Below are 19,209 nucleotides of genomic sequence, written 5' to 3' on the forward strand. Positions count from 1 at the left end.
GTCATCTTGCAAGTATTAAATTCGCATTTTCATGGGCAATTATTATTATTACAGTAGGTATTTGAATGCCAAAAGAACATTTGTTATTAAAAGAATATAGGACTAAATTTCCATCTTCTTGTAATCTTAAAACACACTTCAAGCCTTTGTTTGATGTTTTAGTTGACCATAAAACTCTATTTTCTGCATATAATATTAAATTACAATCAATGCCTAGATATAGATGTGATTTTTTATTTAAAGAAACTAAAACTTGTGTTGGCAGTAAATATTGATGTGGCATATTAATATAACCACTTATTAATGTAAATGTAAAAATGTTACATCTTGTTTCTATTTGTGATATAATTTGTTCTTGGTATTGGGAATTATTATATATATTATTTTCTAAACTTTGAAGGTTATAATTTCTAATAAAATAGTAAATAATAAAATGGTTAGATTTTATAATAATATATGAAGCAGCTGAATTTATTATTTCATAATAAGAGTTTGCTAAAATCTCATATAATGAGCTTCTTATAATAGATCCTGCTTCTGTATGACCCTCATTTGTTAAATGACAAAGTAATTGAACTGTATCCAAAGCAAAAATCCCAAATCCAACATCATTATTTGAATTGATTAATACATTTCCATGCAAACTTTGACCTAAAGGAATTATATTGTCAGGTATTTGATTAATTGCTTTTGAAATAGTAATTATAATTCTTTTTGCTACTTCTGCACTTATAACATTAATTATACCAATTTCATAATTAATATTTTCAGCATAAATGCTCATAAATGCTAGAAATATCAAAGTAGCTAGTAACAGTTTTACAAGCATCCTAAACTACTATATTCTTATATTGTAATTATATTTATACACACAACTACTGATGGTAGAGATTGCATTGACTTGACAACCTCCGTCCAAGTGTTACCCAATCGGTGATCCATATGCAAAACTCCCAACAATAGAATGCCTAGCCAATATCAATTTCCTTATTGATATTTTCATTCAGCAAGCCTGTGGGCCAGCATTCTTTTTTATCTTGAGGCGATAACCTACATTAGCCTAGCTTGTTTTATATATCTATATGGTATATATTTAAAAAATTTAAATTTCTTTAGCATAATTTATAATTAAAGAGTATCTTATTTGGTATATGCTAAAGTCAATTTTATGATTTAGATAATACAAATAATTTGTTATACTTAGCAATTACAAATTAAGACAAGCTCAAATAGCTAAATTGTAATTATAATCAATTAAACTAAATATCCAAATACTTGTGATTCCACTAGAGCATAAAATCAATCACATGCAAATTCAAGCCAAAGGAATGGGAATTGTACCCATACAATTGTGGGAGCTTGTGCTTATGTTGCATCCAGCTGCAAGTGCTTTTATGGTGATCATGAATTTCGTTTGCAGTAGTTAACTTTGCTAGCAAGATATATTGATCAATTGAAGTTACAACTGGGTTTCACATATTTTTGACAGCCAATTCTTTATATACTATGTGCAATATTGGATTTGGCATTCATTCAGTCCCACTTACAAGGCTTTCTTTCAAATTTGTTTTTCATTGTTTTTGGTTGCTTTAGAAGAAAACCCACAATATTCAAATCTATATATAATTAGGCAACAAGATAGAAATATTACGAGTATAAAAGGAAAGAAGCTCACATTCTCTACAAGAAAACCCTGCGTCCTAGTTCCTGACCAAGCTTCGGCCGATTTTCAGCAGCTTCTTCAAGCCCGAGTCCTTGTTCTTCATCTTGTGCGGGACGTAGATCACTTCCACATCCGGAGGGATTGGTTTCGCTGCTACCATGCCTTCCACTCGCGGCTGGAAGCTCGCGGCCTTGATCTCTTGCTGCGAGCTAGCCACTTTCATCTGCGAAACCGGTTCCATCACTTTCGAGCTCGTGGCCTTGATCTGCGAAACGTCTCCCACTTTCGAGCTCGCAGCTTCTCCATCTTGCGAGCTAGCGGCTTTGATCTGCGAAACTGGTTCCACCTGCGAGCTCGTGACTTTGATCTGCGCTTCCACTGCTTCCACTGCTTCGCCACTGCCAACTTCTTTTGTTTGCCGAGAGCTAGCGTCTCTGACCTGTGAAACTTTTATCTGCGCTTCCACTGCTTCCACTGCTTCGCTGCTCCCAACTTCTTTTGCATCTCTGATCTGTGTGACTTGTGTCGGTTGGACTGGGCTTAGCGTTTCCCTGCTGCTGCCTTTGTCTCCGGGGGGTTCCACCGCCGGAACACTGCTATCGTCATCTTTTGCGTGGCGAGAGTTTGCCACCATTTTCACTTCCGGGATATCTTTCGTTTGCTCAAAGCTGACGGCCTCGATCTGTGGGACTTCGAGGGAGATACCACTGCTGCCGTAGTGGAGCTCATCGGCCTTTTCCAGAGTCTCGGTGCTCAGCCCTGGAGACGCTACTCTTTCGGCACTCTTAGTACTTACTTGCTGCAGGTGAGAAGAGGACGACGACTCGTTAGGATTCAATGAAATGGAACTCGTCACCCCCGGGGGAGCATTACCTGAAACTTTGGCTTTCTCCTGGCTAGAGGCTGCCGGAGCTGGAGTCGATGGGACTCCCTTGAGACTCCTGGACGAGGCCGACCGAGAGTCTGTTTGTGAGAGAGAAGATCCTGCCCGGTTTGTGGAAGCCTTCTGTGTCTCCGGTTTTACCAGTTCTCGCACCGACGCTACGCTTTTCCTCGTCACAGGCGTTGGCTTTTTAGCAGAGGATGATTCTCCTGCTTTTCCAGTTGCTCCCTGCTGTCGGACGGCCGGCGGCTTTGCGTTTTCCTTGCGAACGTCTGCAAGGGAGGGGACGGATCGGCTGAGAGGATTGCTGCTTGACGCTGGCTTTTTCACTGAAGAACTCTTGTTTGTTGTCGTCGAACTCAATGCTCGGGTCGGGGGCTTGCTAGTAGTACTGGTTCTACTCACTTTGGATACGGCCGGCTGAGATTTTGGTGTTGAAGTGCCTCCGGTTCGTGCAGCAATTCGATTGCGACGTTCAGCCGCAATTTCTTCGAGACGTTTCCTCTCTGCCTCCTCCTGCAAGTACCAAGGATGGTTAGATACACGCAGTCAGCATATAACATACCTTCTCTCTTTTTGTTTTCAGAATTGATGATCTTGTTGCCTTGAACCGAGAAGACAATTCGGCCTTTCGTTTGTCTAGCGTGTCTTGCAGCGACTTCAGTCTTGCTTCTCTCTCTGCCTTCTTCGGCCCAGCCTCCTTCGTCAACTTAGCGTCTCGCTGTTCATGGTATTGCTCGTAAAATTCCTCCTCGACTTCCTCTTCTGGTGTAGGCTCAGGTTTCGGTTGCATGGCCGACATTGCCTCCATTTCAACGTTGACGTCGCTCCATCGCTTCTCAAGTGACTCCTTCCCCACCGATCTCTCTGGCAGCATCCATATATCCTCCGGCTCGAACTTTGGACTTTCAGGCTTTTCTTTTGTCTCTACGTAAAGCTGGTCTGCCGGCATTTCGAGCTCCAAGGTCCGTCTTGTCACCTCTGAGGTATCAAGAGCAGGTCGAGAAGGGACGATAAAAAGATCCTGTAGTACTGCATCTGAACTCGTATCCTTGGAATCGTCCTGTCGATTTTGATGCTGATAAGACTCGTCTATCGGATGTGCTGAATCCGAGAAACCAGAACGCTGGGGAATGATGAAGGAATCGTCCAAGTTACCATCGTGTTGGCCTGCTTTCCTGAAAGACAGTTCTGAGTCGTGATTGCTAGAGACGAAACGCCCAGCCTGATTCCTCCCAGGCAGCACCAGTCCATCCTTGGACGCTAGATTACTAGATTTCATCTGATCTTCAGCACCATACTGGGAACCTGTATTTCTCCCATGAGCTCTTCCGTCACCATTAAGCATATATGAGTCATCGGAAGTAAACTCTGAACGTCTCCTGTCGTGCTGTTGTGGGAGTGCTTCCGAGTCAAAAGCATACGCATTTCCCCCAGATTGCAGGCCGCCTCTCCCTGGTACCGAGAAGTAAGTATCATCAATCGTATCCTTTCCGTTTGCTGATGCATGGGAGCCTTCAGACGAGATCTCCGTTACCACAGGAACAGATTTTTGGCGCCTCGTTTTCTTTTTGTTTCGACTCGGACGTTCTTCGCTATAATGTTGCTTCCCCCCTTGATCTATCTCACTGCTCGTTTCAAACTCACTGCTCTCATCGGATTCGTTTTCCGTGCTCCTGCTTTTGTTTCCACCAGCAGGTTGATCCTGTGATCCTGTAATATAATTAATATTCCGGATAAGAACCATGCCTGACCGTTTTCCTGGACGCCCGACTTGAACTTTCTTTAGTGGCGAAGACGTTCTTCTCCGAGGTGAAGACTTCCTGCTGTTCTTTTTGCCGTTACTTTTTTCTGCTACTTCATCCTCTTCCTCCTCTGCTTCGCCGTTGGTGGATGCGTTGTTGAAAGTACCGGGGGGAGGAACCGCCCAGTATGGATTCATCTGGCCGTAGTTACCGTTCACGTATGGATTCTGAGGCATAAATCGAGGATCGTAACCCTGCTCGCTGCCGAAATGCATCCAAGGAGGAGGATGTCCATACGGTGGCATTCCCATCATCTGAGGAAAGTTGTGGTGCTGATCAGACAGGTAGCCGGACGGTTGCCGCTGGAGATTTTCAAGAGGGTCCTTTCGGGCCGTATCATCTGTTCCTTTCTCGTCGTGAGCCTTGGAGGCCTCAATCATGTTCTTCAGTGGGGCCAGGCCCTCGGGAGCAATAGTTATTCCAGTGCCGTTCGCCTCCGGATATGCATACGCGCCCTCTGCTGCCACAAGTTCCATTTCGTCCAGCCATAGACCACCTTCTTGCTGTTTTTTGCACAAAGACGCAAACTTGTGACAAGCTTCGCTGCATTTGTGGAGCTTATTGTTAGTCATAATGCGTAAAACCCCGAGGTAGCTCACCTTAGTCGCGCAGCACCAAAATACTCTGCGAAAGCAAGAAGGTCGGACAGGTGATCCATATCAAAACCGGCGGCAACTGCACGAGCAAATGCCATCCCTTGCTCTCTTTGCAAGACCGCGTGTCGAGTTTCCATAGCTTTGATCAAACGGCATCTTCAAAATGGCAGCGGTTAGACCCGAACAAACCGGTACGAGCAATCACTCTCTACCTGGAAGTTTCATTGTTTTCAGCGTCGACCTCTTCTACATCCTTGCGGACCTGTTGACACAAAAATATGAGCTGCTTGACACAAATTCAAAAGGTTCGGACCTTGCTTTGCTTGTTGAAAGATTTTCCACCACCTATATCCACAGTTAAAGAAAGTTGAAAAACATGGTGATTACAATGGGTACCTGAAACAGTCGCGACTGATCCAGCAACAGATTGCTGGTCGTCTCCCTGAAGTCACGTAAACATCATTCAGAAAACCATTTGAAGAAAAGTAAGGTCACCTCATTCGTGTAGTTGCACAACTCTTCTTCGAGCTGAATCAGCTCCGTCTCCACAACGCTGACGCGCTCCAGCACCTCCGGAGTGCTAACAAATCGCACAAATCTACAGAAACAGTCCCAAGAATTATTGGTGGAGCGCAATGAATGGTAGTAGCGAAAGGCGCTTTACCTTTGCATGGTGCCTTTAGTGAACCAGCTTGCTTTGCCTTGGTTGCCATCAATCGGGGGCTCGAGCCTGATCGAGTAGCCACCAACAGCAATTTGCTCCTCGGCTGCCCTCAAATGGGCAAGGAATGGCTTGAGCAATCCAGATGCCAATTTCTCGCTCACACCATGGGACGATATCAGCAGCTCACACCTGGAATAACAATGCAATATCAGGATCAAAGTATCAGTCGAAGCTAAACACTCTGGAAACCTGGTCCTGGTCGGTGTGAGCTGGAAGACGGCGAAATCCAGCACTATATCGGCCTTCATCGCGAATGCAGCGCCCTAAGGAAGCAGCAGGCTCTAGATCCACATTCCTCTTGAGAATCCGGCGACCCTTGTCCTGCTACAGAGAAACAGTGACGAGATTCTCACAATCCGATGCTCGAGAAACCTACATTGCTCGCTTACCGGCACAGGCAGCTCCAGGCGTCCGAGAGAGGATCGAAATTTCAGCGCGGCATCACGATTCGAGGCGATCCACAACCCGACAGCGAGATTATCGAATCAATCCATGCCTGGCAACCGCTGGCCGGAGCGCTCCTCCCTTCCCCGATCGAAAACCTAGCGCGCCTTCTCACTCTCTTCTCCCCTTCGTCCACAAAAAAGAGAGAAGGAAAATCACGGCAATAAAACCACTTTGATTGATCCTTCTCTGTAGTCTAGTGTAATGATTTTTATTAAATCGGGGAACAAAACAATGGTGAGCTGTCACATGGGTGGGTGCCTATAGGCTATACCCGAAGAAATATACATACAAAAATCCCCTGGCCAGTGCAACTGTGCCACGTGGGACCCCATACGAGTAGTTGGGACATCATAGATGCTTATCATCCACATCGTGATGTGAACTCCACACCAATTACCCCACATCATGCGGCATGCTCTCCATCCATGCATGTAAAGTTGACGGTGCCATGGTACGTGTGAATGGGGGATCCAAGGGCCCGATTAACTCGCGCGGTAAAGTGACGTGGCAACCCGGCCAAATGATAGCTAGCTGGAGTCCACCATTGTTTGGCCTGGCAAACGTAGAGACCAAAGCTTTGATCCACTTCGTCGAAGCCAAAGAATCAAATTTTTCGTATTTTTCTTAAAGTCCGAATGATCTCTTCGCGCGCTTCTTCTTTGATGCGAGCGAGTAGACTCTGGTCGATCCAACGAGCTCTGTTAGTAATTGATGCAGTTTTCTATTTTACCTGTCGAGATCATGAAGTTGTAGTTCCTGAGATCTTGGAAGAACTTCGCAGCTGTGGCTTCTTCGGTAACTTAAGCCGACAAGGACCACCACCAGCGGCGCATCTAATGCTTTCCCAGCGACTTGCTAACAGCTCCTTTATCTCCGATGTGTATCTAGCAGTTTCTTACTCCCCCTCCTAGAAGAAAAACTTTTGCTTTCTCTCGTCTCCACTGCAAAACTTTGGACTTTCCCTGCCCTCCCTTCACCCTGTCCTGAGCTATCCTGTGCTACTGGAATTACTGCTTCTTTACCAGCTCCTGGATCGTGCTTACCATCAGCTTACAATTGATCGGCTTGGTGAGGTAAGCGTCCATTCCAACAGCACGGCATTTGGCTTCGTCGCTTGTTAGAGCGTGCGCCGTGAGTGCGACGATGGGAATGTGTCGGTCTGTGTCAGCCTCTGATTCTCGGATGGCCTTGGTCGCGCTGTAGCCATCCATCACCGGCATCTATCAAGAAAACAAAAACAAAAAGAGATTTCGTCAATTAATAAGAAGCAAAGATCATTGAAAATAGTAACTTACTGCACAGTCCATCAGGATCAAGTCGAAGTGTAGAGTCTGTGACTTCAGAAGCTCGTTAACTGACTTAGCCACTGCTGTCACGGCTTGTTGTCCGTCCCCGACTATTGTCACCTCAGCTCCAAGCTTTCCCAGGATTGTCCCGATCATCCGCTGCAGTATGGGCGTGTCCTCCACCACTAGAATCCGCAAGCCAGCTAAAGGTTTGGAGCCTGGGGGCTCCACTGCTGCATGAGTCGGGGACGCATTTGATGTGCTGATCTCACTTTCGGGTAGGCTGAAAGGACTTCTCGCAGAACTTGTGCTCTTTGGCTTGGTCGGTATTCGTAGATCTATAACCGGGCCGCTCCACTCGTTCTCGAGGTCCTTGGCACCTTTCCTGTCCTCCTGTACACCGTCCGCGGTGGTGTTTACCACTTCGGGTGTCAAAAGTCCACTCGTTGGTGATCCCGGTGTACTGAGAATGTAGTCGTCCGAGTGGTAAGCAACGTCTGAAGAAGGCACGTGATGAACGATGCCCAAACCACCTCCACAGTGCCTCACAGGTACGCTACTTGTCAGGCGTGGAGTAGAAGGTCCGCTTGAAATGCAGCTCAAAGGCTCGGATGATGCCGGCTCAAACTTGGAAACTCGTTGAAGCAAAGTGAGCAGTCTTTTCATTCTGCTCGCATGTAGAGGCTTGATCAAGATAACTGATGGAGCAGCTACCTGTAACGCCTTCTTGAAGGAAATTCCGGAATCAGGAGGGGCAATCCAGCCGACCGCAAGGGAGTGCCGGTGACGAATCCTTGAAAGGAAGCTGAGTACTTCGAGTAAGGAGGCCGGCATCTTAGATGAACTTTCACAGTCCGAGGGTCCCGACTTTCCCCAAGGGAACATAGAAACGTCGATCAAAGCCAACAGCGAAGAGCCGGCTTCTAGAAAGCTTTCCAGAGTCCGACTGCTGCATCCTGCACTACTACTGCCCAGCGGAGAATAGTCCGCTAAATCACTGAAATAGCCAGCTCTCTGGCATTCCCTTGTGTTTAGCCGAAAGTCATTGCAGCCACTGCTGCATATAGCCTCCATGGTCGATAGAACATCCTGAAAGCTGCTGACATGAGTCACCCTTGTACCTTTCTTCTCTAACCAGCGTATGCAAGTGCTTGCCGCCATACCATCTGGCATAGCGACCACCACCTGAGTGCGCTCGAGAAGACTGAAGGATGGTGTCGGATACGAAACATAAACTTGCGGCGATCCTATGAGAGAGCTCAAGCTGTCGGGTGACGGCGAACTCGCCACTAATGTTTCCGGAGGAACATCCTTCAATCTCTCCATGACAATATTGAAACGGATAAGAGTTCCAGGTCCTTGCTTGCAAATGACTTGCACTTCTCCACCCATTTTCTGAACTAGCGACCGGACAATATAGAGACCAAGGCCAGAGCCTCCGTGAATTCTCGTCGACGATGCATCTGCTTGAACGAAACTGTCGAAGACCGTTTCATGCATGTGGGACGGAATTCCGCAACCTATGAGAATAGTTCTGTTAAAAACAATGTCTACAACGTAAATCTATCAATCGTACCTGTGTCATCAACTTCAAAGATGACATTGATGAAAGATGGACCATCACTACTAATTTCCGGTTTTTCATCAGCCCAACCACGAATGACTATATGGCCATTTTCCGTGAACTTCATGGAATTTGAGAGCAGGTTGCTAAATATTTGTCGAATTCGGCACGCATCACCTTTCAAGGCCTGCGGAATGGTATCTGAAATACAAGATAATACATGGACTGGAAACAGAATATCAAAAAACAAAAATACCTGAAAGATCCAACGCAACATCCACACTAGCTGCATAGGACTGGGCTGCAAACATATCCACAAGAGATTCCAGCTCGCTCGCCAGATTAAAGGGAGCAAGATCCAAGTCCATTTTTCCTGCCTCCACCTGTTCAGGCAGTAAGTGCAGAAGTCATACGTGAGAGAAACATACCTTACTGATATCCAGCACATTATTAACCATGCTAAGAAGCCCCGTTGCGCATCGCCGTATTTGTCCAACGGAAGTTTCTTGCTCGGGAGTTAGAGTGTCACATGATAGAATATCCAACATGCCAATTATGCCAGCCATGGGAGTTCGTAGCTCATGGCTGAAAGAAGTCATGGTCAGTCCTCAACAAATTAGGATTGTTGTTGTCATGGATACCTCATGTTGGCAAGAAATTGGCTTTTATGATTGCTTAGTTGTTCGGCTCGATGTTTGGCTATCAGCTGCCTAATCAGTTCTTGCTTCAGCTGCATTTCGGTGCTCATATTGCTCGTAAGCACACATATTAGAAGACAGCCCACGATGGAGATAGCAATCGCAATGCTGACAGATACTGCAACCACTGTCCTTTTCCACGACTCGATCTTACCCATTATGCGTTTCTTCGGAATAGCAGCTACTGCAGTCTGTGAAAACAGGAACATTAGGCTGTTCAAAAAATTCCACTACAGACTCACCAGCTTTAGGCTGCTGAAAGGACTATTGTTCACTGGCATAGTATCAATGTAATACTTGGTACCCATAAGGTTGACGTTCACAGCATGAACTTCCAAAAGATTATTCTTGTATCCTGACTCTAAAAATGTGGCAGCTGCAGCAATTGTTGGATTGGAAGAATTTCTGGCATCGCATAAAATGTCGGTATCTTGCATTTCGCTCGACATCGCTATGATTTTTGAATTATTTCTTTCGTCTTTCCTGAAATTCAGTAGATTGAGCTCCAGAGAGAAAGGAAGTCAAAACACGTACCAGACAACGTAAAGAAATCCTCCAAGCAGGTCCACTGTAGATAAATAGTTTGTTAATTCTTTCAAGGATGTTGTGATTGCCGAGACGCCGATAAATTCATTACTTTCCGACAACACCGAGGCTGCGGCAGCTATCACTGGCTCACCGAAAACCCCCGGTTCTATACTCCAGTTTGCCTGAAAAGAAAATCACACGCATTAGATTTGCATACTACATTAGGATCTCCGAGACCTGGCTGGCTTGAAATTTGCGCATGATGGAAGGGTTGATGACATAAGGCGTCGAATTGCTTTCTACGGCGGGAAACTTTCCTATTCCGGTTTTTGACCCAGTCAGATTCTGGAACACAAGCAGTGCAATAGCGTCATGCGTAAAACTAGAGCACCGGAAAAGATACCTGCATGTACCATGCTTTAGGAACCCCTGCGGAAGACTCGTTGGCGAAGAACAAGTACTCCGATCTGTTAACTCTTGAATAATCAACCGCATAACCATCTCGGTGTAGAAACGAGACGGAGCTCAGTTGCGGCCTGGTTGATAGAAAAGCCCAATTGATTCTCCTGATCTGTTAAGAGAGCTACAGCAACAAACCGAAGAGCAAAGAATAGAACGAACCTCGTCCTGTGACGAAGCCCAATTGCGCTTGCTGAGAAAAACGTTTTGGTGAAGGGAGCTCAAAGTAGAGGACATGTTGTAAGTCTCTCCTAGGATCAGCGACGTTGTTTGCAAGCTGCTTTGGAGTAGCTCACGCCGCAAGACCGAAGCCGCGTGGTTCACAGCCTTCTTGCTATAGGTGGAAGTGTAGTACCATGTAACGAGGCTGGTGCAAACGAGCATCAAGGCGAATAGAATCTGCGTTTCCCGATGCGTTAGATAGTCAAAGAGGCACAGAGTGAATCAAATAAACCACGTACCATTATCGCGAGGCGAGAGACGAGCACGGTGTTGGTGCGGTCCAGCAGCCTCCTCTTGCGGCAAAACGCGCGATGGACAGCCGCATTCGCGAAGTTCTCCACTGTCACGGAGCTCCCCATCATGTCCAAGATGATATGCTCCAACACCGTCTCCTTGCCATCCTCTTCCCGCTTGAAGCACCATTTGGGCAGCTCCAGCGATTCGCAGCCTCGGCCAGAGCAATCAATAGAGTCCCTCGCCTTCGCCTCTGCCTCTTGCCGCTGCTTCATCGCGTCCATCCCTCAGCGATCATTTATTCTAGCTGCCTACCTATCCCCGAAATCCAAAATATTTCCATCCTTGCCCGAATCTCTGCCGAAATCCCGAGCTCGCTCGCCTCGGAGCCAATCCAGAGCGTCAATGCCCCCAAGAATACCGCGGCCAGCGATCGACGCGACGATCCTGGAGCACTCATACCTCGATTCAGACGAGAATCTCCGCCACGCTCCTCCCGCATTCCATTCCTAGCAATCCCATCGCCGCAGCAGCGGCGCAGCACCAGTCGATCGAAGAATGTAGCGCTAGCGCCGAGGGCAAGAACCGGCCAAAACGCAAGATCTTCGCAGCTAGAAAAGCGTATATTTGGGGACAGATGAAAAACCCTCTTCCTCGACAGCTCCGGCCCGTCACGTTGAAGGGCACGCTTTGCTCGGTGTACGGCACGTTCCACGTGGCCCAGATCATTAATGGCCCGCCACCAGTACGGCCATTTGCCCCTTAATTCCCGGCGGTTAAAAACAAACGACTTTAAACATCCCTCCCGGTTTAAACATCATCCAATCTTACGGCGTCCGGTAAATATCGCCGTCGTTATTTTGCCTGGGTATTGGCGGGAGCTAAGATTAACAGTAATAGAACGCTCTCCTCCTCGGATTAAGCGTTCTCTTGTCTATCTATCGCGTGATACTGGTTTCCTCCTCCTAGTCGCTTTGGCGGAAGTTTGCGAAGGATGAAGAGAACCAATGCCGACGGGAGGATCTCGACTAGCTGGAAGGAACAAAACCAAGCAAAGAGTTTGTCATCGAATCGAATCCATCAATCGAGCAAATCCCGGGAAGAAAAAAATCGACTTACCGAATAGTAGAGGACGTTGAGGAAGGGGTGGTATAAAACATCCAGGTCCGCGTTCTTCTCAAACGTTGAGAAAGCAAGCTGGTAAGCGAATAAAGTGTTAGATTTTTCTGGCGCGAGTCAGAGGAGTTTTGATGGGGAATCTTACAATGAACGTGCGAATCGTGAAGCACGCGAAGCAGATGCCGGTCACTCCACCAACCTGTAAGCGAGAAAAGGGCTCTGGAGTTTATACCCGATACAGCAAAGACTACGATCGCATCGTACCTCGTGAAGTTTCTTTTGGCGTCCTTTGGACTCGATTGGAAACCTCCGCAACATCATAAAAAGCCTGCAAAAAACATCGGGGAACGTCGAGATGGGAAAAAAGAAAACTTCACCTTCCACCATAAACTAGAAACCCAAACGCTGCCAGCAAGGAAACACCTAACAATCCGATCCAAATTCCTGTCAGATTGGCAAGCAGAGAAAAACGCATTGGATGTTAAACAGTACCAGCGAAAAAGAGCTTGGAGATAGTCAGGATAACTTCGACGGGCTTTAGCCAATAGATAACCCACAGGAGTAGCTGTCACGAAGGGAGAAATGCGATCTTCTCTCAATTAAGTGCAAGATATGATTCGATTACCTGAACGATATAAACAATGCAATTGATAACGACAAACACCGGGCGCAAGTTCTCTGCTGGTAGATTCTTGGCCTAACAAACAACAAAACGTCGTTACTCGGATAAGAACAAATCAAAGTATTAAGAAGCACCAACCTGGCGATATATCTCGGCCCAGAACAAAACCAGGAGAGCGTAAGTCGTGAAGAATAGGAGGCCGGGAAGATCTAACAGGATAGGCTGTAAGATCTGTAGAATCCCATGGAAAAACTCTTTAAGTTATACGATAAAATTCCAGGGAATTCCAAGTTTTGTCTTACCTCGGGCTTGAGGTACTGCAGTTGCCGGCGGAATAGAAAGACTGCAGCTCTAACTGATCGAAGAAGACGAATCAAAACAAGAGGATGAGAGAAAAAAATATGAAACTTTTCACCTCCATTTACAAAGAAATTGAGGAGATGGAACACTTTCTGCGTTGTCCAGCCATACTCCGGCACCCGGATTTGTATTCTAACGAGTTGGATCTAAAAGAAACAAAGGAAGAAAATCGATAGGAAACACAGCTAACTTACAAGAATCAACTAACTTACAAGGGCAGCAATGCAGAGTAGTGCGTACGCCGCCGCCAAGCCGTAAAACACCCCGTCCTCGAGCGATTTGGAGCTCCTCAACCCCAAATCCTCCACAAACGCCGCGACGATCGATAGACGCTCCATGCCTTCGCGCCCTACGTCATAGGAAGCGCCCGGCAGTTGCGAATCCCATGCCCCGGGCCACTGTCACCCTAGAAATCCAGCGTCGTCTTCCTCCTCCTCGATTAGGGCGACGGCGCGACGATTGAGAAGAACACGAAGAAACAAAGAAAATATTTCGCGAAGCCAGAGCTTTGCAAGTTTCAAGGGCAAAAGTGGCACGTGGCTCGCGGTGCATGGACGGGACACGTGGCGGCTGCATGGACTGAAATCTGGCAAGCCCAGAGGTCGCCACGTGTGCTTTAGTGATTCGAGACTCTCGTGCCTATATACACCGGGAGGGGTCAATGTATTTTGACCTATTTGCTCGCTCATTGGGAGGTTTTCTTCGATCGATCGAGCTCCAGGGATTGATCTGCTGCCGCAGCTGCTAGAAATGTGTCTCCGGCGATTGATTCGCACTAAGGTGAGTGATTCGATCGAGAAATTTGCTACTGAGGGTAAGATCGATCTCTCATTTTGATTTCCAAGACCTCGGAGGAGCGCGAGGTTACCTATGGCTCTGCCTGTCTCAAGGGCAGATCCTCGCATCCCATGGAGGATTTCTTCGTTGCCGACTACAAGGAGATCAAGGAAGGGGACAACACACACGACCTGGGATTGTTTGCAATCTACGACGGGCATCTGGGACACAACGTTCCAGCTTATCTCCAGAAGAACCTCTTTGACAACATTCTCAACGAAGTACGTTCTTAGTTTGTTTTCTTTGTTTCGCGATTGAATCTGGATTTCACTTGCGAAAACTTCCATAGCCAGGATTCTGGAGCGATCCCAGCAGTGCCATTCGAAATGCCTACGAAAGAACAGACAAGACCATCCTCGAGAAATCGACAGACTTGGGCATTGGAGGATCCACAGCAGTCACAGCGATTCTGATAGACGGCTCCCGGCTACTCGTCGCGAACATAGGCGATTCTCGAGCGGTTTTAAGCCGCGGAGGCGAGGCTTTGCAACTCTCGGTGGATCACGAGCCCGGACAACCGGCCGAGCGAGACACCATCCAAAACAAAGGTGGATTTGTCCTCAAACTCCCAGGTAAGCACAAAACCTTCCACATTCTCAGGACAAAGCGAAATCAATGAATTCTTTTCAGGTGATGTGCCTCGCGTGGATGGCCAACTTGCGGTGGCTCGAGCTTTCGGGGACAAGAACCTTAAAGACCATCTAAGCGCCGATCCAGACATCAAGGAAGTTGCCATCGAGCCGAAAGACGAGTTCCTGATACTCGCGAGCGACGGACTCTGGAAGGTAATCCGAGCGGAAATGATCTCTTGAAAAAACGCTCGCTGCGATACTCTGCAGGTGATGAAGAACCAGGAGGCGGTGGATCACATCCGGAAAATTAAAGATCCAAAGCACGCCGCCGAGAAGCTGACGTCGCAGGCCGTTTTGTTGAATAGCTCGGATGATATCTCCTGTGTCGTTGTCCACTTAAGGAAGAAATAAAACGACAAGAGAATGGAATCGACACAAATCAATACTGTACATTCCTTGTAACTTTGCAAGGGGAGGAATCCAAGCCTGGAAACTTTGTGTTCTTCCTGTAAACTTTGTTCTCACCTTTTTCTTCCTGGAAAATTTCTTCTTCCTGGAACTTAGTTCCTGTCCGCGAAGTTAGATCCAGCGCAGCTTCCTCCCAATGATACAACAAATGCCAGCTTCAAACCATTCTTCTCTTTCGGCCACCATAGCCTTCCTTCCAGCTGGAGAAGAAAAGCTTTTTATCTCGACGAAGAGCCTTCCATCCCGTCCAAAGAGGCTCGAGTCTTCCATCCAACCGAGATATAGAAGAGCTCGAGTCTTCCAGCGAAGAGCTTCTTCTATCTCGTCGACGAGTCTTTCACGAACACCATCACTGACTGGCTGCCCAGAGCCGACGCTGCCGACTCGACATGCTGGAGGAGGAACTCGTAGATCTTCCGCTTCAATCTCGCCAGCGTTTCTACAAACTGTGGCTCCAACGAGCTCTCGCCTTTGCCGCTGCCTGTAGCGTCCAGCCAATCGTTCACTCTCTTGAGTTGCGAGAGCATCAACGCGAGCTGGCTGTTGTGTAGTTGCTGCTGTTGCTGCTGCTGCTGAGCCCCGGTTACTTGCTCGGCGTCCATAGCTCCGCTTGCTTGGAAACCATTGTCCAGTGCTTCCTCTATGTGCTTGACGAACCAGCTCTGTGCTTCCAGCTGGAGTTGCATCGCTAGCTCGGCAGTGTCCTTGAGACCGTTTCCTCTCACCCATTCCATGGCCACTGGCTCCGGTGCCGGCTTGGGAACCGATGGCTCGTTGCTACTTGTCTTGGTGCTTGACTTTAGAGTCGATCTTGCTGGAACAGCTGCATTGCCACCGTTCTTTCGGTTCGTCGTAGAAGCTCTCAAAGGCGAGGGAGGCCTTCCGGCGACTTCTGAGCCATCGCCACCTTTTCTCTTTTCTGCCGGGACTTGTTTTTTGTTGGAAGCTGGCTGTGGCGAGGACGCTGCGTTGAAGCCTCCATCGAGAACTAGAACAGCTTGGCTAGAGCCTTTGACTGTCTTGGACGAATCCTTCTTTGTCCCGGTCTTGCTTCCTATCGGCTTGCTTGAAACTGAGAATGCGGCCAAGTCCGTCGACAATGCCGTAGCGATCCACTGGCAGGAATTTTTGGCTTTTTCTTTGGAAATTCGCGAGGCGTCGTCCTCCGACATAGCGGCAGCAGCACTGACGGGCGACGCAGTGATGCTCGACTCCGTGTTACTCGAGTCCTCATTTTGATCCGTCTCTGTTTTCTTTGTGACTGCTAGAGCTTGCGCAGTCGTAAAAGCCTGACCAAGTCTCTGATGGAAGTCAAAAAACTGCTCCACTGATGGTTGCGGGAGTTGTGGCTTTGACGTTGAACATAACTCTGCAAACATACTGCACATTCAAGTTATCAATGACCAACTAAAATATGACAAGATGACGACTGTTCACCTGATGCTACGGATCACGCATTCCGCCACGGATGCCTCTTGCAAAGCCTCCGATGCAGCAGCTGAAGCCGCATCACGCCTGCGGACAGCTTCCTGAAAATAATAAAAACGAAAAGAGTAAACACGCATTCAAAAGAACACAGGGATCCGCAAACCTTTCCGAGCTCAGCCAGGTTTGCAGGGAGGGAATCCCATGAAACGCTTCCGTCCGTCCATTTCTTGCTATTGATTATGATATTGCTCTCACCGGGCTGACTCTTTTGAACAGGCTCAGGTTCCCTTGTCGACTGCCCGGATTTTGCAGCTACTCTGTTTCCCTTTCTGGGGGTTGACACCCCATCAGTCTGACTGGGAGCTGGAGCTGGAACTGGAGGCGGAGGTTCGCTTTTCTGCTTGAGCTTTGCTGAAGTTAAAACCTGTGAACAGACAGATGAATGTTAGAAATATGTTGTAATATGCAAAATACTCACGGAACTCTTTGATACGGGAGATCTTGACGATGTCTTGGCCTTCCCTTCCTTTGATCTGACCACGCCCTCCCAGCTTTTACGCAACGTTTTCGTGCTAGCTGGAAACACTTCAATTTTTAGTGACACCCCTGATCTCCTCTTCTTTGATTCCGGTGAACTGCTAAGTTTTTTTAAACCTTTTGTAGACGCTCGAGTAGAGACAGGAGATAAAGTCGGCCTTGGCAGAGGAAGCTCGTGGTAAGGAACTTTTCTATCTTCAGAACAGCTAACCACATTTCGGCCTGGAAGTTTGTCTGAATTTGCCTTGGTTCCTGTACCTGCTTTGTCCTTTACTGTCACAGATAATTTCGCAGATAATTTCGAAGGCGTAGAAGCAGTGTAACTCTCGTCAAAGTCGAGCTTGGACCTAGAAGACGTTCTGTCTTTAGAAGAAACTGATCGAGATAGCCTGTCATTGCTCTTCAGAAACCCATCCCTGTCCAGTGATTTCGATAGACTATCGGCCGTCCCTACTCTACTCAAGTGTTTTGATCCCGGATTATCCATAACAGCCCGCTCAGCAAACTTGGCTGCAACGCTTTCCGCAGAAAATGGATCAAACTTCTTCTTAGCGTTCCTGTTCATGGCATTCTCGATGGCATCCACGGTGGGAACTAAATTCGCCGGTCCACTCTTGACGTTGGGAATAACTGTAGCCACGAGGTCCTCAGGAGTACCAACGCATTGATGCCTTCCCGGAAGAGCTCTCACACCCTTGAGCAGCGGAACCGGAGACCCGTATTCAAGCCTATCAACGTGTATAAACTGGCCGAGCTGGAGCTTGTCACTGAGAATCAAATCGTCATGCTCCTCGGCCAACGAAACATAAGTTGCATGTGAAGAGTCTGACACCTTGAGGTAGAAACCGTGATTCGGCCAAAGCTCTCCTCCGGCTAGCGCAGGAACAATCCCAATGACTTGCAGCAAAACCGAGCGATACTCCCCTGCGACTTTGGTCTCAGAGCTCATGTTTTGCAAGAGCTTCACCAGCACCCCTGGAGTGAGGCTCGCCATGGCTGTGAAAAAACTCCTGTCCCTGTTTCCCTGTCCCGTGAATTCTAGCTTCTACTGACCCTGTAGATCCAATCTCGAGGCCGCGAGCGCATCACGCAGTCCATATATCTCGCTTCCGAACTTTCCCCCAATTGGAAGCTAGAACGAGAGGTGAATACCTGGTCAGCAGCAGTGAGCCTTATGCCCTTTCAGATCCACACGCATCCAAGACGAGGCTCGAAGGAATTACTCCTGCGCAAACAAAACAGCAAAGACGAGACCACGTCAAGACAGGCATTGAGCAAAAGCCTTAAGACGATCTAACAAGCCTTTGAAGATTCAAAGCACAGGAAAAACAAAAAACAAAAAAAAAACCAGGAAGAGCAAAAAAAAAGGAGAGAGTGTTGTTACACCATCTCCTTCACGAACTGCGCCGCATTTGCCTCGGCAAGCCCAGAGTTACCAACCATAGCCAGAAAAGTACGCGCGGGGAGGATAGAAAAAAGAGGCCGGGAATGAGATTTTTGACAGCAACACTTTCCTAGAGCGCGGATAAAACGAGCTCCGCGCTGCGACGTTTGCCAGGACGAGCAGGCACTAAACACCAAAATGCCCTCCTTTACGAGACACCGCTCACAGAAATTACCAGAGCTAGAGCAAGCATGGATTTGCGAGGAGTGCTCTAGCTGCCTCACATCGCTAAGCAGGGATTTGCAGAGCTCCCATCATGAATGCTTGCTTGCAGCGCGCGCGAGAGAGCGCGAGAGAGAGGAGGGAAGACGCGACGCGACTGATTACCGCAAGAGCACTCTCCTTAGCTTACCTTAGCTGCAAATCACGCAAGAAATGCTGCTTCCAGACGGCGCCCGATCCGACATCCCTAGCTCGCCATCGCCGCCGATCGCCGCCTCCGCCTGCCTCGACGCCACGAATCGCGAAGAAACTCCGCCCAGGGTTTCGCGATTTCCCACGCGATCGAAAGAAAAACTCTAGCGAAATATTTTGGCACAATTAAACACGCAACCGCGACTGGAGCGCAAGCGTTTGGGGTCCTTAACCACGACAGTCACGGCGACTAGTCGCTCGCGACTCTTCCACGTGTCGGGCATTGACTCGCCAGTCCGGGCTAATCATACGAGCGCCTCCAATCGTCGTGCGTACGAAATTCGAGCTAGCTATACATC

The 19,209-nt window shown here is 47.8% G+C and overlaps 5 protein-coding genes across 12 annotated transcripts; 1 reads left to right on the forward strand and 4 right to left on the reverse strand.

Annotated features, from left to right (window-relative positions):
- Positions 1-1,593: 1,593 nt before the first annotated feature.
- Positions 1,594-6,247, reverse strand: LOC9654013 (COP1-interacting protein 7). Of its 5 annotated transcripts, none has more exons than XM_024688008.1 (11): positions 6,061-6,247; positions 5,861-5,995; positions 5,612-5,800; positions 5,443-5,545; positions 5,344-5,389; positions 5,261-5,292; positions 5,160-5,209; positions 4,951-5,103; positions 3,112-4,894; positions 2,118-3,062; positions 1,594-2,030 (listed from the first exon to the last, which is right to left on the reverse strand). In XM_024688008.1, exons 2-11 carry the CDS (start codon positions 5,917-5,919, stop codon positions 1,701-1,703), a joined length of 3,690 nt encoding a protein of 1,229 aa, XP_024543776.1. In that variant the 5' UTR covers positions 5,920-5,995; positions 6,061-6,247; the 3' UTR covers positions 1,594-1,700. The 5 variants fall into 5 exon arrangements, with proteins under 5 accessions (XP_024543776.1, XP_002983080.2, XP_024543774.1 ...); XM_024688009.1 differs by lacking the exon at positions 1,594-2,030 and having other exon boundaries at positions 2,336-2,462; positions 2,537-3,062; positions 6,061-6,246; XM_002983034.2 differs by having other exon boundaries at positions 1,594-3,062; positions 5,861-5,992; positions 6,061-6,246.
- Positions 6,248-6,708: 461 nt separating this feature from the next.
- LOC9654191 (histidine kinase 1) lies at positions 6,709-11,777 on the reverse strand. 2 transcript variants are annotated; one of them, XR_002993943.1, is made up of 13 exons: positions 11,115-11,777; positions 10,816-11,052; positions 10,598-10,765; positions 10,432-10,539; positions 10,201-10,376; positions 9,909-10,149; positions 9,610-9,857; positions 9,397-9,553; positions 9,225-9,351; positions 8,981-9,169; positions 7,414-8,924; positions 6,849-7,338; positions 6,709-6,797 (listed from the first exon to the last, which is right to left on the reverse strand). XR_002993943.1 is itself a non-coding variant. In XM_002983035.2 (12 exons), exons 1-12 carry the CDS (start codon positions 11,391-11,393, stop codon positions 7,126-7,128), a joined length of 3,654 nt encoding a protein of 1,217 aa, XP_002983081.2. In that variant the 5' UTR covers positions 11,394-11,777; the 3' UTR covers positions 6,709-7,125. The 2 variants fall into 2 exon arrangements, 1 of the variants encoding a protein (XP_002983081.2); XM_002983035.2 differs by having other exon boundaries at positions 6,709-7,338.
- Positions 11,778-11,918: 141 nt separating this feature from the next.
- Positions 11,919-13,700, reverse strand: LOC9654192 (tobamovirus multiplication protein 3). Its single transcript, XM_002983036.2, has 11 exons — positions 13,423-13,700; positions 13,266-13,356; positions 13,153-13,205; positions 12,989-13,081; positions 12,854-12,925; positions 12,721-12,793; positions 12,606-12,651; positions 12,493-12,556; positions 12,374-12,427; positions 12,229-12,306; positions 11,919-12,141 (listed from the first exon to the last, which is right to left on the reverse strand). Exons 1-11 carry the CDS (start codon positions 13,546-13,548, stop codon positions 12,028-12,030), a joined length of 864 nt encoding a protein of 287 aa, XP_002983082.1. The 5' UTR covers positions 13,549-13,700; the 3' UTR covers positions 11,919-12,027.
- A 198-nt stretch (positions 13,701-13,898) lies between these two features.
- On the forward strand, positions 13,899-15,062 carry LOC9654193 (probable protein phosphatase 2C 58). Its single transcript, XM_002982933.2, has 5 exons — positions 13,899-13,990; positions 14,056-14,268; positions 14,337-14,619; positions 14,678-14,832; positions 14,887-15,062. Exons 1-5 carry the CDS (start codon positions 13,961-13,963, stop codon positions 15,028-15,030), a joined length of 825 nt encoding a protein of 274 aa, XP_002982979.1. The 5' UTR covers positions 13,899-13,960; the 3' UTR covers positions 15,031-15,062.
- LOC9654014 (pseudopodium-enriched atypical kinase 1) lies at positions 15,030-19,005 on the reverse strand. 3 transcript variants are annotated; one of them, XM_024688093.1, is made up of 5 exons: positions 18,849-19,005; positions 16,994-18,277; positions 16,679-16,939; positions 16,525-16,616; positions 15,030-16,467 (listed from the first exon to the last, which is right to left on the reverse strand). In XM_024688093.1, exons 2-5 carry the CDS (start codon positions 18,044-18,046, stop codon positions 15,405-15,407), a joined length of 2,469 nt encoding a protein of 822 aa, XP_024543861.1. In that variant the 5' UTR covers positions 18,047-18,277; positions 18,849-19,005; the 3' UTR covers positions 15,030-15,404. The 3 variants fall into 3 exon arrangements, with proteins under 3 accessions (XP_024543861.1, XP_024543863.1, XP_024543862.1); XM_024688095.1 differs by lacking the exon at positions 18,849-19,005 and adding an exon at positions 18,439-18,820; XM_024688094.1 differs by lacking the exon at positions 18,849-19,005 and having other exon boundaries at positions 16,994-18,338.
- Between the last annotated feature and the right edge of the window lie 204 nt (positions 19,006-19,209).

Source organism: Selaginella moellendorffii, unplaced genomic scaffold, assembly GCF_000143415.4.
Source record: "Selaginella moellendorffii unplaced genomic scaffold, v1.0 SELMOscaffold_56, whole genome shotgun sequence".
NCBI classification, from domain to species: domain Eukaryota; kingdom Viridiplantae; phylum Streptophyta; class Lycopodiopsida; order Selaginellales; family Selaginellaceae; genus Selaginella; species Selaginella moellendorffii.

Bases quoted from the DNA above. Each gene is read 5' to 3' on its own strand.
- LOC9654013 (XM_002983034.2), bottom strand. From the start codon at position 5,919: ATGAAGGCCGATATAGTGCTGGATTTCGCCGTCTTCCAGCTCACACCG. The intron at 5,104-5,159 runs GTAGAGAGTGAT...GCCATTTTGAAG, and splicing joins GAAAACAATGAAACTTCCAG to ATGCCGTTTGATCAAAGCTA. The intron at 3,063-3,111 runs GTATGTTATATG...TGGTACTTGCAG, and splicing joins TGAAAACAAAAAGAGAGAAG to GAGGAGGCAGAGAGGAAACG.
- LOC9654191 (XM_002983035.2), bottom strand. From the start codon at position 11,393: ATGGACGCGATGAAGCAGCGGCAAGAGGCAGAGGCGAAGGCGAGGGAC. The intron at 9,554-9,609 runs GTATCCATGACA...GACTTCTTTCAG, and splicing joins CAATTTCTTGCCAACATGAG to CCATGAGCTACGAACTCCCA. The intron at 9,352-9,396 runs GTATGTTTCTCT...CTGCCTGAACAG, and splicing joins ATGTGCTGGATATCAGTAAG to GTGGAGGCAGGAAAAATGGA.
- LOC9654192 (XM_002983036.2), bottom strand. From the start codon at position 13,548: ATGGAGCGTCTATCGATCGTCGCGGCGTTTGTGGAGGATTTGGGGTTG. The intron at 12,794-12,853 runs GTAATCGAATCA...CCTTCGTGACAG, and splicing joins GCATTGTTTATATCGTTCAG to CTACTCCTGTGGGTTATCTA. The intron at 12,557-12,605 runs GTGAAGTTTTCT...TGTTTTTTGCAG, and splicing joins TTTCTAGTTTATGGTGGAAG to GCTTTTTATGATGTTGCGGA.
- LOC9654193 (XM_002982933.2), top strand. From the start codon at position 13,961: ATGTGTCTCCGGCGATTGATTCGCACTAAG. The intron at 13,991-14,055 runs GTGAGTGATTCG...TTGATTTCCAAG, and splicing joins GGCGATTGATTCGCACTAAG to ACCTCGGAGGAGCGCGAGGT. The intron at 14,620-14,677 runs GTAAGCACAAAA...AATTCTTTTCAG, and splicing joins ATTTGTCCTCAAACTCCCAG to GTGATGTGCCTCGCGTGGAT.
- LOC9654014 (XM_024688093.1), bottom strand. From the start codon at position 18,046: ATGGCGAGCCTCACTCCAGGGGTGCTGGTGAAGCTCTTGCAAAACATG. The intron at 16,617-16,678 runs GTTTGCGGATCC...TATTATTTTCAG, and splicing joins ACCTGGCTGAGCTCGGAAAG to GAAGCTGTCCGCAGGCGTGA. The intron at 16,468-16,524 runs GTGAACAGTCGT...TTGAATGTGCAG, and splicing joins TGCGTGATCCGTAGCATCAG to TATGTTTGCAGAGTTATGTT.